This window comes from Ahaetulla prasina, chromosome 10, assembly GCF_028640845.1.
Source record: "Ahaetulla prasina isolate Xishuangbanna chromosome 10, ASM2864084v1, whole genome shotgun sequence".
NCBI lineage: Eukaryota > Metazoa > Chordata > Lepidosauria > Squamata > Colubridae > Ahaetulla > Ahaetulla prasina.
Genome location: NC_080548.1, coordinates 6,961,583 through 6,974,968, shown reverse-complemented (window position 1 = coordinate 6,974,968; position 13,386 = coordinate 6,961,583). Strand labels below are relative to the sequence as shown.

At 41.3% G+C, this 13,386-nt stretch overlaps 1 protein-coding gene across 5 annotated transcripts in view; it reads right to left on the bottom strand.

Annotated features, from left to right (window-relative positions):
- The window catches only part of COL16A1 (collagen type XVI alpha 1 chain), a 272,606-nt gene that overhangs the window by 83,216 nt on the left and 176,004 nt on the right, over positions 1-13,386 (bottom strand). For all 5 annotated transcript variants that reach the window (XM_058196500.1, XM_058196501.1, XM_058196503.1 and 2 more), the window contains exons 24-30: positions 9,564-9,599; positions 7,343-7,432; positions 5,870-5,914; positions 5,162-5,197; positions 4,193-4,246; positions 3,966-4,085; positions 1,922-1,957 (exon numbers count right to left, since the gene is read on the bottom strand). In XM_058196500.1, coding sequence (XP_058052483.1) covers positions 1,922-1,957; positions 3,966-4,085; positions 4,193-4,246; positions 5,162-5,197; positions 5,870-5,914; positions 7,343-7,432; positions 9,564-9,599 — 417 coding nt within the window. The remainder of the gene's footprint in view (positions 1-1,921; positions 1,958-3,965; positions 4,086-4,192; positions 4,247-5,161; positions 5,198-5,869; positions 5,915-7,342; positions 7,433-9,563; positions 9,600-13,386) is intronic.

Genomic DNA, 13,386 nt, shown 5'->3' with positions numbered 1-13,386 from the left:
TTCTCGCCTGGACTACTGTAACGCTCTCTACATGGGGCTCCCCTTGAGGTGCACCCGGAGACTTCAGTTAGTTCAGAATGCAGCCGCGCGGGTGATAGAGGGAGCCACTCGTAGCTCCCATATAACACCGATCCTGCACAGGCTGCACTGGCTACCTGTGGTTTTCCGAGTGCACTTCAAGGTGTTGGTTACCACCTTTAAAGCGCTCCATGGCATAGGACCGGGATATCTTCGGGACCGCCTTCTGTTACCACATGCCTCCCACCGACCGGTACGCTCTCATAGAGAGGGCCTCCTCAGGGTGCCGTCAGCCAGACAGTGCAGGCTGGCGACCCCCAGGGGGAGAGCCTTCTCTGTGGGGGCACCTATCCTCTGGAATGAGCTTCCCCCAGGACTTTGACAACTTCCAGACCTCCGGACCTTTCGCCGCGAGCTTAAAACATATTTATTCTTTCGAGCAGGACTGGCTTAATAGGGTTTTAAATATGGATTTTATGGGGTTTATTTTATATTTTGTATTGTATTTTAAATTTAGGCTATTGGAATAAGTTTTTTAAATTTTGTTTTTATTGTAATGTATTGTTTTCATTTTATCTGCCTGTTCACCGCCCTGAGTCCTTCGGGAGAAGGGCGGTATACAAATTAAATTATTATTATTATTTATTATTATTATTATTATCTAGTCCAAACCCCTGCTCACACAGGAGACCTGTACTAGGGATTCAAACTGCTGAATTGCTGACCTTTCTGATCAACAAGCTCAGTGTCTTAGTCACTGAGCCACCTAGTCAGAAGGGTTGCGTGAACTGCTGTTTCTAGGCTTCGTGTGATGTGTGAACCAGCCTGTCATGCTTCCATGGGAGTCTGAATCTGTGGGGGAAGATGAGCTGGAACAAGAGCTGAAAGAAATCAAAAGGCTGTGGGGCTTGCCCCGTTTGCCTGCTTCGTTGAACTTCTGGCCCTGGTTACTGTTTGGCTAAACCTGGCTTATTGGACTGCTGACCCTGGTTACTATTTGGCTAACCTTGCTTACTGGGTTACTTGCAGCCAGAGGCAGCTGAAGGTGCGTGTGAGAGCTTTGCTCCAGGACTTGTAGTAAATGTGGGGATGTTTGGGGGCAAAGTTGGAATAATAAAGGGGAGTTAGACCTGTTCTCTGGCTGTGTTGCTTTCGTGTTACACTCTGCATCGTCACACAGCCCATTGTACCATATTCAATAGACCAGAATGAATAAAACTCTGGTTTGGTGTAACTAGGTGAATCTGTCCAACTGCATCTCCCTCAAACTTCCTGTTGTAGCCATGGTACATCTGGTGGGAATTGGTCCCTGCTGGTGATAGGATAAAGGCAGACCCATCTCCATCTTTACCTGCCCTGCAGCGTTCCAAGTGCTCAGTTTTAAAAGATGCAATACACGTGGAACAATATTATTCCTATAATGATCAGGAAATAATCTGTTTTCAGTGAATAAGGAATGCACGAATGGACTCATTTTCTGCCAGAACTTATTTAGAAAGGGTTTAATCAGAATAATAAGACAAATTCCACTGAAGGAGCAATTTTCTACTCACATCATATTGTAGTTCTGGGTGATGGTTAAGAAATGGATTGAATAACAGAATAATAAAGCAGGCAAACAAAGGAAATATATCTGTGAATATGTCCAGTGTTTTCTTTTTAGCTTTTATAACTTGATTGCATTACAAATTATTGCAGATTTCTTCCACAATTAGATCATGTTAATATAATTTATGCATTTTCGTTATGATCCAGTCCAGCATTTTCGTTATGATCCAGTCATGCAAATGAATGCACTTGCTTTGCACCACATCAGTGTTTTGGAAAACAAATGATGTTCCCGGCCACAGTCAGAAGCTCATCTTATTTACTTTTGGACTGAGAAACCAAAGCTTTTCCTTACCTTCTGTCCTTTTAGTCCAGATTCTCCAGCTATTCCCTAAAGCAGAGAAAACAAATATGAACTGAATAGTTTTCCACCCAGACTGTTTGATGGCAACTACCTTATGGCAGCCGGAAATTCCTTTTATAGTGATTTGTTAGGCAATCTAATAAGGAAGCTCTTTGCAGTATCTTCTACAATCTTGTTCTGCATGGAACAATGGCATCAGCTGTCAAATCACAGCAAGATGTACTGCGGAGTCTTTGATGCTCTTAGTGGTTCTCTAGCAGATGTTTCATTAACCAACTAGATAACTGCATCAGCACTCCTGTCTAGCACTGATGTTACCTAGTTGGGTAATGAAATGTCTGCAGAAAAAATCCACCATAGAGCATCAAGGACCCCACAGTTCAACCCTGAGCTACAAATATTATATCAGAAAAACATACTGTTTCATGTGCTCCACTTTTCCAACTGATCTGGTGGCCAGACCTGGGTGATACACTGGTCAAGTACACCAATGGGATTTCCCACCATGTTTTGGTACTCTTTGGGCTAATTTGTACAAGCAGTTTGCACAAGCAGAAACACAGAGATATTATCCTCCCTCTTCCCCTCAGTCTAACAAAAAGTCCCAGCCATCTTTTCTAGCAGCACTGCAAACATAGCATTCTCCATGTTGGCCCAGCTCATAAAACGTAAGGAAAATGGCCTTGATGGAGATATGCAAGCTTCACTTGCAAGAGGTAAACATTTTCTGAGTTCAGATAAACTTTTAAATCTGGCTCAGACAGAATGTTCTCTAATTCACTGACCTATAAGAAAGAGCATGAATGAAGTACAACCCAAGGAGACTTGCAAAATTTAGTTATTTTTGCCAATCTCAATTAAAGTAGTTTTAGCCTTCTTGCAGAGTTGATTTCTTGGTAAGGTTGGCAGCTCAAGTGGTGTTGCCTGCTATGCTGGAATTCTTTGTAAGCAAATTCCTTTATGTAGGCTACTGTGGCAGAATCCTCCTGTCTCCATCACTGATCACTGCTTTCCAAGCTTTTTTGTCTTGGCTTGATTTTGTACCATCTTCAAAAGAGCCCTTCACTGGTGAATCTTTTTTTTAAAGAAATTCATTGGTAGAAGAATTAAATATGTTCTTTTTTCTTTTATAAATGGGAGAATGTTGAACCTCCCTTCCTCCCTTCCTTCCAAGTGAAATTGGCAAGAGTTCTGCCAGTTTCCCCTTCTAGCTCTCCTGAATGGTACAATAGTGCTCCTACTTCTTTTTTTAACAATCTACCAATGGATACACCTGGCTGACTATCTACAGGGAGAGTCACCAGAAAGTGGCTGATGCAAAAGTAATGCAATGGGAACCACAAGTTCTCCAAGACCCTCCAATGAAAGCGGAAGGAATTGGGACTTGCTTTCTTGTGATGATGGGATAAAGAAACAAAGGGATACACAAACTGAGCTCAGACAGAACTTCAGGCTGTCATGGTGGCCAAAGGAGACAAAGGGGTTGAAATCCAGAAAGAGATTTTGTAAGCCAACTGTCTATGGAGATTCTCAATTATCCCGGTCACGGTTGTCCTAAAGTTGTCAAAAGGCAACTGGGCTGCCCTGGCTTTTTTCCATGAAAAGTTGAAGCTTCTTGGATAAGAAGTGAAATTTTTTCAAGGAAAAAGCCAAGGAAGTCCAGTTGCCTTTTGAAAAGCATTTTTGTAAGCCAACTCTATTTTGAGCAAGTTTATGCATTCATCATATTGAACTAAAATCAAAAGTAGACTCCTTTCAACTTAATACAATCCTCTTTCATTGTTAGAGTCATCTTATTGGTGAGATTGGCAACATATACATTTAACAAATAGACAAATAGATAATAAATATCACTGTCTGCATCTCTGCTGCACTATTTGTGGACCTCAACTGCAAAATAACTGAATGAATTTCACTATATCAGGAAACGGCGGTTTCCTTCCACATCTAGGGACCATGTTCCAGCAAGTCCTATTAGGAGAACAGCTCCTCTTTCCCCTGCCCCCAAATGAGATACAATGAGAGGTCCACTCACTTGTTTTCCAGGAAGTCCAAACCCGGGGAGACCTGGTTCACCCTTTTCACCCTGGGGTCCAGGAACGCTCACTGTAACCGGTCCACCTTCTAGGGAAGAGCAGGATGTGCACGATTCTCCCTGAGAAAAGATGATGGGATAAGAGAAAAGACTTGTCAAAATTCATAGCTCTCTTACAGGAACAGTTAAGTCATGCTCATTTCATCTCTTGTAATCAAGTTGCTCACCTTCTCGCCTTTGACTCCTGGACCTCCAGTGTCCCCTTTATTTCCCTGGATTCCCTGAAAACAGAGAATAAGTTAAGATGCAATTAAGAAGGGAGTGGAAAAGGGGGAAAGCCAGAGGGTTCTTTTAATCTTTGTTGGCATTGTAGTTTAGACAGATAATGAAACCAATCATTAAAGTTAATTGTCCAGAGTTAGAATGTATTGAACAGCTCTCCGAGCTCCTGTGTGTGAGTGTCTGTTTTGTAACATCTGGAACAGAATTTCTGAGGAGGAAAATAATCCCACGGAGAGCCTAAATATATGCAATTCATTCATAAGAATTTAGAATTACTATTCTTTGCTGCAACAATCTCTCCTTCTACACCCACATAAAAAGCATTCCCCTTTACTTGGTCACTAATTTTTGTTATTGTTAGATATTTTTATTCCACCTTTATTATTTTATAAATAACTCAAGGTGCCAAACATATCTATTCCTCTTCCTATTTTTCCCAAAACAACAAATTTTGAGGTGGGTTGGGCTGAGAGAGGGGGATTGGCCCAAGGTCACCTAGCTCAGCTGCCTTTCATATTTAAGCCAAGACTAGAACTCTCTGTCACCTGGTGATTGATCCAAAGTCAACCATTTCACTATCATGCCTAAAGCAGAACCAAGACTCACAGTTTCTGTGAGTGACCAAATTCACCCAGCTTTCATGACTAAGGTGGGTCTAGAACTAGAACTCACCATCTCCTGGCTTCTAGCATGGTGCCTTCACCACTAGACCAAACTGGCCAGTATCTGGAAGGTGGTTTGAAAGACTGTTTTTTGAGAACTCAGAGATGGTAACATTTTATTTAGTGCCGTTTCTCACAATTGATATGGCTTTCATTTGCTTTTACAACATCTTCACACTATTCAGACCACAGAAGGTGATTCTGGAGAGAACCCAGCTTCATTACAAAATTTATTTGTGTGGTCTTACTCACAGGTTTGCCCATAGGTCCAAAAGGTCCAGCATCCCCCTAAGGAATAGATAAACACAGGTGGGTTACTGAAAGAAGCAAATGGTCCATAATGGAACTTCTGAGACAAAAGCAGCTTATTGATCAAAAGGTTAACCTTGAAAAAGGGGGAGGAATAAGTGAAAGCATAAACCACAGCTCAGAGTGGCAACATTTCTTCATTCCAAGCAAACAATAATATGGTATTAAGTATGATTGGCAGCTCAAAGTTGGTACACTGAATTGATTTTCGTGCTCACATAAAGAATCTGAAAAACTGTCATTAAGTGACATTAAGCAGCCTAAATGATAATCATAAATTCCCAGAACACTTGGCAGATTTCTATGGAAGATCGTAAGGTTAAACCTACAAATATGTAGCTTCCCACAAGACAGGAAGCTTATATGTTCATGCATTGTGAACATGCCACTGGAATCCCTGCCTTGTAAAATAAGATAATAATTCAAGTTTATGAGCCTAAATCTAAAACTGTAGATTTATGTGTTCTTTAAATAACTCAGTAAATAATCCAAGCAAGTAAAAACAGGGATGATAATGAAGGAAAAAACAGAACAGTGTACACGTATTATGGAAAATACACAGAGACACATGTAAACAGTTCTGTTCAGAGTTTTATTAAACTCTGAATGAACAAACACTTGAAACTGAATTATACATGCTGAACATTTTACCTTTTCTCCTTTAAATCCAGCCATTCCAGGAGGGCCAGGTTTGCCCTGTGGGGTGGGGTGGAAAGAACAGTGACCAACTTCAGTGGGGAAACTATTAATATGGCACTTATCAAGATAATTTATCAAAAATAAAATTATTCTTCAACTTACGACCCCAGTTGGGATCGGAATTTCTGTTGCTAAGGGGGGGGGTTGTTAAATGAGTCACGCCTGATTTTTGTGACCTTTTTGCAATGGTTGTCTAGAGAATTGTTGCAGTTGTTAAGTGAATCAGGAAGTCATTAAAGATATCTGGCTTCCCTCACTGACTTTGCTGGTCAGAAGGCATCTGGGAAGGTTACAAAGGGGGATCCCATCAGTCCAGGACAGTGCAACAGTCATCAAGACATGCTAGTTGTCAAGCACATGAATTATGATCTCGTGGTCATGGGGCTGCTGCAACAGTCATTAAATATGAGCACTGGTCTTCAATCACTTGTTTCAGTGTCATTTAACGGACTACCTGTAATATATCCAGACTTGCAGGCCCATTTCAAGCAGTTTCTTCGTAACAATATAGAAATGGTTTGCCAATGTATTTGTGACGTTTTCCGTTTTCCATTCTAGCCTACAATCCTGGCAAGCCTAAGATATCCACCTGATTAACGAAGACTGATCTGAATTAGCTTTTCAACCTCAGCTAATGTCAACTAGATAGCAATAGCAATAGCACTCAGACTTATATACCACTTCATAGTGTTTTACAGCACTCTCTAAGTGGTTTACAGAGTCAGCCTATTGCCCCCAACAATCTGGGTCCTGATTTTACCGACCTCAGAAAGATAGGAGGCTGAGTTAACCTTGAGTTGGATTGAACTGCTGGCAGTTGGCAGAATTAGCTTGTAATACTGCATTCTAACCACTGAGCCACCATGGCTTATACAATGCTTTCACCAATGAAGGAAAATATACAGGTCCCAGAATAATGTTGCAGGATCCAGTCTGGGTTGGCACTGGGACTAGAAGTTTAGTCAGAATGATACCTTCTGGTGAGAAAGATGTTCCCTGAGAATGGCCTCCAGCATGAGTTCAAAAGCTTGGAAGACTAAACCTCTGGTCCTGATGACCAACCCAGATTGGATCCTAGAGGCTATCACTTAATTGGATGGCAGATTTAAATAGTTTAAAACAGTTAAACCTTCTTGAACAATGGCCCCCATGCCCCATCAGCCAAATCTGGATATTCATGTACAGTATTTTGTGCCCTTAAATATCATCAGCCAACTTTGCAGAAGAAAGCTGAGGTAATAAACAAAAAGTAGGCTCAAAGATGATATGGACATCATGGACTTTCCTATTCACAGAAAATGTTCAGGGCATTATATTATATCCATGAGGACCAGAAACTCTCTTTCACATTCTTCTTATTGCTCTTCATCCCTCTACCAGCCAGAGGTGTAAAGTCATTGAAATAAATCAACGGTTTATACATACGGGAAGCCCAGGAAGTCCAAATAAATTGCTTTCTTTCGTCCTATTTTGCAATTGAGAGGCGAGGGCGATGCATGACAAACATGGTTCACCCTGAAGAGAGAGAGAGAGAGCAAAAAGCCAAGGTTTAGACAGGACCAGCTCAATTCTACTGGCTGTTAAGTCAGTAAAGCTTCTGCCAGAGGTGGTGTCAAAGGAGGTTAGAAGCAGACCGAGTTAGTGTCTAGTAAATAGACTCAATCTAAGGAATACAGAATATAAAATAACTGAGTTTGAAAGGACTCTGGAGAGCTTCCTCCTGCCTAAGCAGGAGACCCTATACCCATGATGGAGAACCTATGGCACGCGTGGGCACATGAGTGTTACCCTAGCTCAGCTCCAGCATGCATGTGCGTACTGACCAGCTAATTTTTGGGCCATCCGGTCCCACTGGAAGTCAGGAAATGAGTCGTTTCCGGCCTCTGGTGGGCCTCCGGGGTGGGGGGGGACGCTTTCCCCAGGCTCCAAGAAAGCCTCTGGAGCCTGGAGAGGGCAAAAAAATGGGCCTACCAGGCCCATTGGTAGCCTTTTTGCTGTTGTATGCCAAAAGCAGGGGGAGCATGGGGGGGGGGTCACACACGGGCGTGGGGTAGGCATTGAATTATGGGTGTGGGCACGTGCGTGCGCAACTCCCCCGCACTGCCCCCACTTTTGGCACGCGACAGCAAAAAGGTTAGCCATCACTGCCCTACACCATTCCAGACAGATGAATGTCTAATCTCTTCTAAAAAATATCCAGGGATAAACCATCCACAACTTCTGAAGGCAAGACGTTCCACTGATTAATTGTTCCCATTGTCAGGAAATTTCTCTTAGTTCTGGGTTGGATCTTTCTTTGATAAGTCTCCATCCATGACTTCTTGTCCTGTCACAAGTGCTTTGGTGAATAGGTTGTCTCCCTCTCTTTTGTGACGGTGTCTCAAATATTGGAAATTGGCTATCATGTCACCCCTAATTCTTCTCTTTGTTAGGCTAGACATACCGAGTTCCTGCAACCATTCATCATATGCTTCAGCCTCCAGCTCCCTAATCATCTTTGTTGCTATTCTTTGCACTCTTTCCGGAGTCTCAGCGTCTTTTTTGTATCATGGTGACCAAAACTGGATGCAGTTTTGTCTTACCAAGGCACTATATAGTGTATACTATACAGTAAATGGGAAAAGAGATCAATCTCAGTTTCAGAACTATTATGATCATTTGTTTATTTTTATTTATTTATTTATTTTGTCACAACAATATATGTAGGTATCATACAAAAAGATTATATAGTATATAAACTCTTATATGAGTAAATATAAGGAGGTATAAGCATATATATATATATAGGAAGAAGAAAAGAAAAACAATAGGACAGGAACGGTAGGCACGTTTGTGCACTTATGCACGCCCCTTATGGTCCCCTTAGGAATGGGGTGAGGTCAATAGTAGAAAGTTTTTGGTTAAAGCTTTTAGGATTATGAGAAGAGACCACAGAGTCAGGTAAAGTATTCCAAGCACTGATGATTCTGTTACAGAAGTCATATTTTCTGCAATCTAGATTAAAGCGGTTGACATTAAGTTTAAATCTATTAGTTGCTCTAGTATTATTGCAATTAAAGCTGAAGTAGTCTTTGACAGGAAGGACATTACAATAGATGATTCTGTGAGTTAAACTCAGGTCTTGTCGAAAGCGACGGAGTTCCAAGTTTTCTAAGCCTAGGATTTCAAGTCTGGCGGGATAAGGTATTTTGTTGTTTTCAGAGGAATGGAGAACTCTTCTTGTAAAATATTTCTGGACACGTTCAATTGTATTGATGTCAGATATGTGGTGAGGGTTCCAAACAGGCGAGCTGTATTCTAGAATTGGTCTAGCAAATGTTTTATATGCTCTGGTTAGTAGTGTGGTGTTTTTCGAAAAGAAGCTACGCAAGATTAGGTTTACAACTCTTAGAGCTTTTTTTGCTATGTAGTTGCAGTGGGCTTTGGCACTTAGATCATTTGTATTACACATGCTTAGTGTGTTTAGCAGATTTGTGAGTAAAATCAGCAAAAGAGAGGGATTTACCAAGAGGAGAAGAAGGCAGAGAGAGCATCATAGGATCTGAAGCCAGGAAATCAGCAACAGGGGGAAAAAGACCTAAAATTAAAGAGAAAATAGGCCCAAGGAGAGATAAGAAAAGGATTATCCAGAGAAATTGCCAATTACCTTTTCTCCTTTAATGCCATTAATCCCAGGGTCCCCCTAAAAGAAAAGAAAAAATAAATAACAAGAAATGGAAATTGGGAGCAGAACAGAAAATGAACAACCTTGCCTCCAGCTGAGACTAGTTCACCATGGCAAGGCTGCTGCATCTGGGAATCCAGACAGTAAATACAGTTGACACAAGTCTGAAAGTGGTTCCAAACAGCTGTTGTGTACACAGTGACAGCTCTTCCAAGCCTTTCCACCTGGTGACTTCGAAGACAGGGGGCTGAAATGGAGTGGTGCCCAATTGGGCATTTGTCAGTAAAAGTTCCAGAACCGGTTCAATGCTTAACTTCAGAGGTGACTCATGTCTGTCATACCATAGTCAGCAGGAGTGTAATTAAATGTAGCCAAGCAAAGACACTCACCAATTTTGAAAGTGTGCTGGAATCAGGCTGTAACAATTTGTCTGCTTAATGGCCCTTGTTGGTTACTTTCCTTTGTGCCCCTTATATCTCTGCTGGTCCTGCTGGTCTGAGCAAGTCAGAAGACTCTTCTCTCCAGCTAAGGGCTCTCAGAAGGAGCCCAAAGGAAGTCTTAAATTAAGACTGGGAAAATGTGCTTTTTTTTTCCACCTCAGTTTTGCAAATTTCTTAAGCTCAGTTTGCAAATCTGAAACACACATTTAAAAAAAATATACAAGAATGTGGGTATATTTTGGTGAAGAATGCTCAAAGTTGTACATTTGGGCCTGCAGTTTTGCCCAAGACAGAAGTTTCACAATTATTTTACATGCACAGAAACAACTTCTTTTCAGGATAAGTAATGAGATGGTGAGAAGAAAAGGACATAACTAAGAGATTAGATTGGCCCCATCTCTGCTGGCCTTCCATAAGATTTTGAAAACTTGGTTTTCTGTTGAGCTTGGGGCCCTCTGTGTGTTCGTGTATGTGTATTTGTGTGTAGCAGAGCCCATCTCCTTCCTGTGTTCATAGTTTCAGGGATGAAATCCACCAGGTTCTGACAGGTTCTGGAGAACCGGTAGCAGGAATTTTGAGCAGTTTGGAGAACTGGCAAATACCACCTCTGGCTGGCCCCAGAGTGGGGTGGGAATGGAGACTTTGCAATATCCTTCTCCCAGGAGTGAGGAGGGAATGGGGATTTTGCAGTATCCTTCCCCTGGAGTGGGATGGGAATGGAGATTTTGCAATATCCTTCCCCTGCCACACCCACCAAGCCACACCACGCCCACCAAGCCATGCCCACGGAACCAGTAGTAAAAAAAATTGGATTTCACCACTGCATAGTTTGGATGATGCCCAACTGCTGCATGGTTTACTATAGTGTGCTTTTTATCTATTTTATTGTAAACTACCTGGAATCACATCTATCAACAATGAGTAAACAAACAATTGACACAGATAGCATTTGCTATCTATTCTGCACACTCGTTTCTCTCATGTCCATCCACTGCTCTGTACATTTCCTTTGTTCTTTAAAGCTCTCACTTCTCTTTCTGAAGATCTCATCAACTCCATCCAAGCGTGACTTTCTCAGTTTCCCTGTTCTTCCCCCTCAACCCATTTTTTTCCTTTGTATACTTGTTGTGCAATTTGATACTACTTTATTTTCTGCCTTTAGCCAAGCTGCTGAAATGTACTTCTTCCATATAGATGATACATCTCTGTATTCACACCATATACATTCATTACTTCTTCATTCTTCTTTTATCATCATGCACACTTCTTAACCGTGCTGTCCCACTGCATTCAACAGACCTTTATATTTCTTCTGACATACCCAGTATTAACTTCCATGCATCTAAGCTGGCAGAAACATGGTCTAATATATGGCCTTTTTTGCTTCTTTTGATGACAGCATATTACTTACCAACTTTCTAACAGTATTTGGATATCTTAACTTCCCTATCTTTAATAAGCATTTCACTGAAGTGCATCAATTAATTTTTTCGTTTGGTATACACTATGATATACTGTATAATTTGTACTCATATTCCCTGTGAAACACAACTAAGATGGTCTTTGAAACATTCATTTTTAGAGTGTTTCTTGTTGTTACCTAACATTTGCTGCACATCGTTTGGGTTTTCAGCCAAGAACATTATCAGCTACATTCATATCTCTAATCCTCATACAGGTAAAGAGGTAAAAGTTTCCTGTATCCAGTCATGTCCGACTCTAGGGGTTGGTGCTCATCTCCGTTTCTTATTCAGGGGAGCAGTGTTGTCTGAAAACATTTCCATTTTCATGTGGCCAGCATGACTATATGCTAGAATAGAATAGAGCTGGAAGGAACCTTGGAGGTCTTCTAGTCCAGCCCCCTGCTCAAGCAGGAGAACCAGTGGTGGGATTCAGCCGGTTTGCACCCATTCAGGAGAATTGTTTGTTAAATCTTTGTGGAGTTCTGCGAACCGGCTGAATAGTCAAGGCTGCCAGCCTGCCTGTTTGATGATTCCAGTAGCTCACAGATACCTCAGAAGTTCCTGCTCGTTTGTAATTAACCCAAGGGAGGGAAAAGAAAAAGAAGAAATAACCACATAGCTATTTCCTCAGCAGAAAAACTGGGGGGCGGGGGGAAATAAAGTGAAAGAGAGGGGTTTTTTTTCTTCTCTCTCCCTTCACTTAATAGCTCCAGACAGACAGACAAGAACCATTTAACAGGCAAATACTTGCAATAACAAAACCACAGGAATGCAGTCAGCACAAAAACAATAGAAATTTACAGATCATACAGATTATCAGAGTTGGAAGGGACCTTGTAGGTCATCTAGTCCCCCACCCAAGCAGGAGATCTTACACCATTTCTGACAAATGGCAGTGCAATCTCTTCATGAAAGCCTCCAGTGATAGCCTCCACAACTTCTGAAGGCAACTTCTGTTCCATTGGTTAATTGTTCTCACTGTCAGAAAATTCCTCCTTATTTCTAGGTTGAATCTCTCCTTGTTCTTGACAGGATTAGGCCAGGGAAGGAGTTTTAAAAATTAATACAGATCAGGAGTTTCTTGTCAGAGTTCTTATGTCTTTTTAAATACACTTTTCAATTAGCAGAATTAATTTTATTAATTTGGAATAGGGTTGCAATGCTATTTCTATGTTTATGTATTTTGATACTACATTTTCAGCATTTAAGAGTTAGTTTACAGTATTAGACTGTAAAGATTTCAAATTATCTTGTAACTGTGTTGCCTGTGTGTGGTGGAGCACCCAAAACTTCTGAAGGCAAGCTATTCCATTGGTTGATTGGTTTCACCCTTAGGAAATTTTTACTTAGTCCTAGGTTGCTTCTCTCTTTGGTTAGTTTCCATACATTGTTTCTTGTTGTGCCTTTTGGTGCTTTGGAAAATAAGTTGACCCCCTCATTTCTGTAGGAGCCCCTCAAATTTCCTAACAGAACAATGAATCAGTGGAACAATGTCTCTAGAAGTTTTAGATGTTCCAACACTGAAAGCTTTTAAGAAGAGATTGAATAATCATTTGTCTGAAGTGGTGTAGGGTTTCCTGCCTAAGCAGGGGGTTGGATTAAAAGACCTCCAAAGTCCCTTCCAACTTTATTATTCTGTTCTGTTCTGTTCTGTTCTGTTCTGTTCTGTTCTGTTCTGTTCTGTTCTGTTCTGTTCTGCTCTGCTCTGCTCTGCTCTACTCTGTTCTAAATATTGAGCATATTAGTGAGCATATTTGAGCCAGAACCCAAAAGAGCTACGGGCAATGGCTGGTGTGCATGGAGAGATGGCTGTGTGCCACTTCTGGCACGCGTGTCATAGGTTTGCCATCACAGACCTATACCATTTCAGATAAGTGACTGTCTAGTCTCTTCTTAAAAACC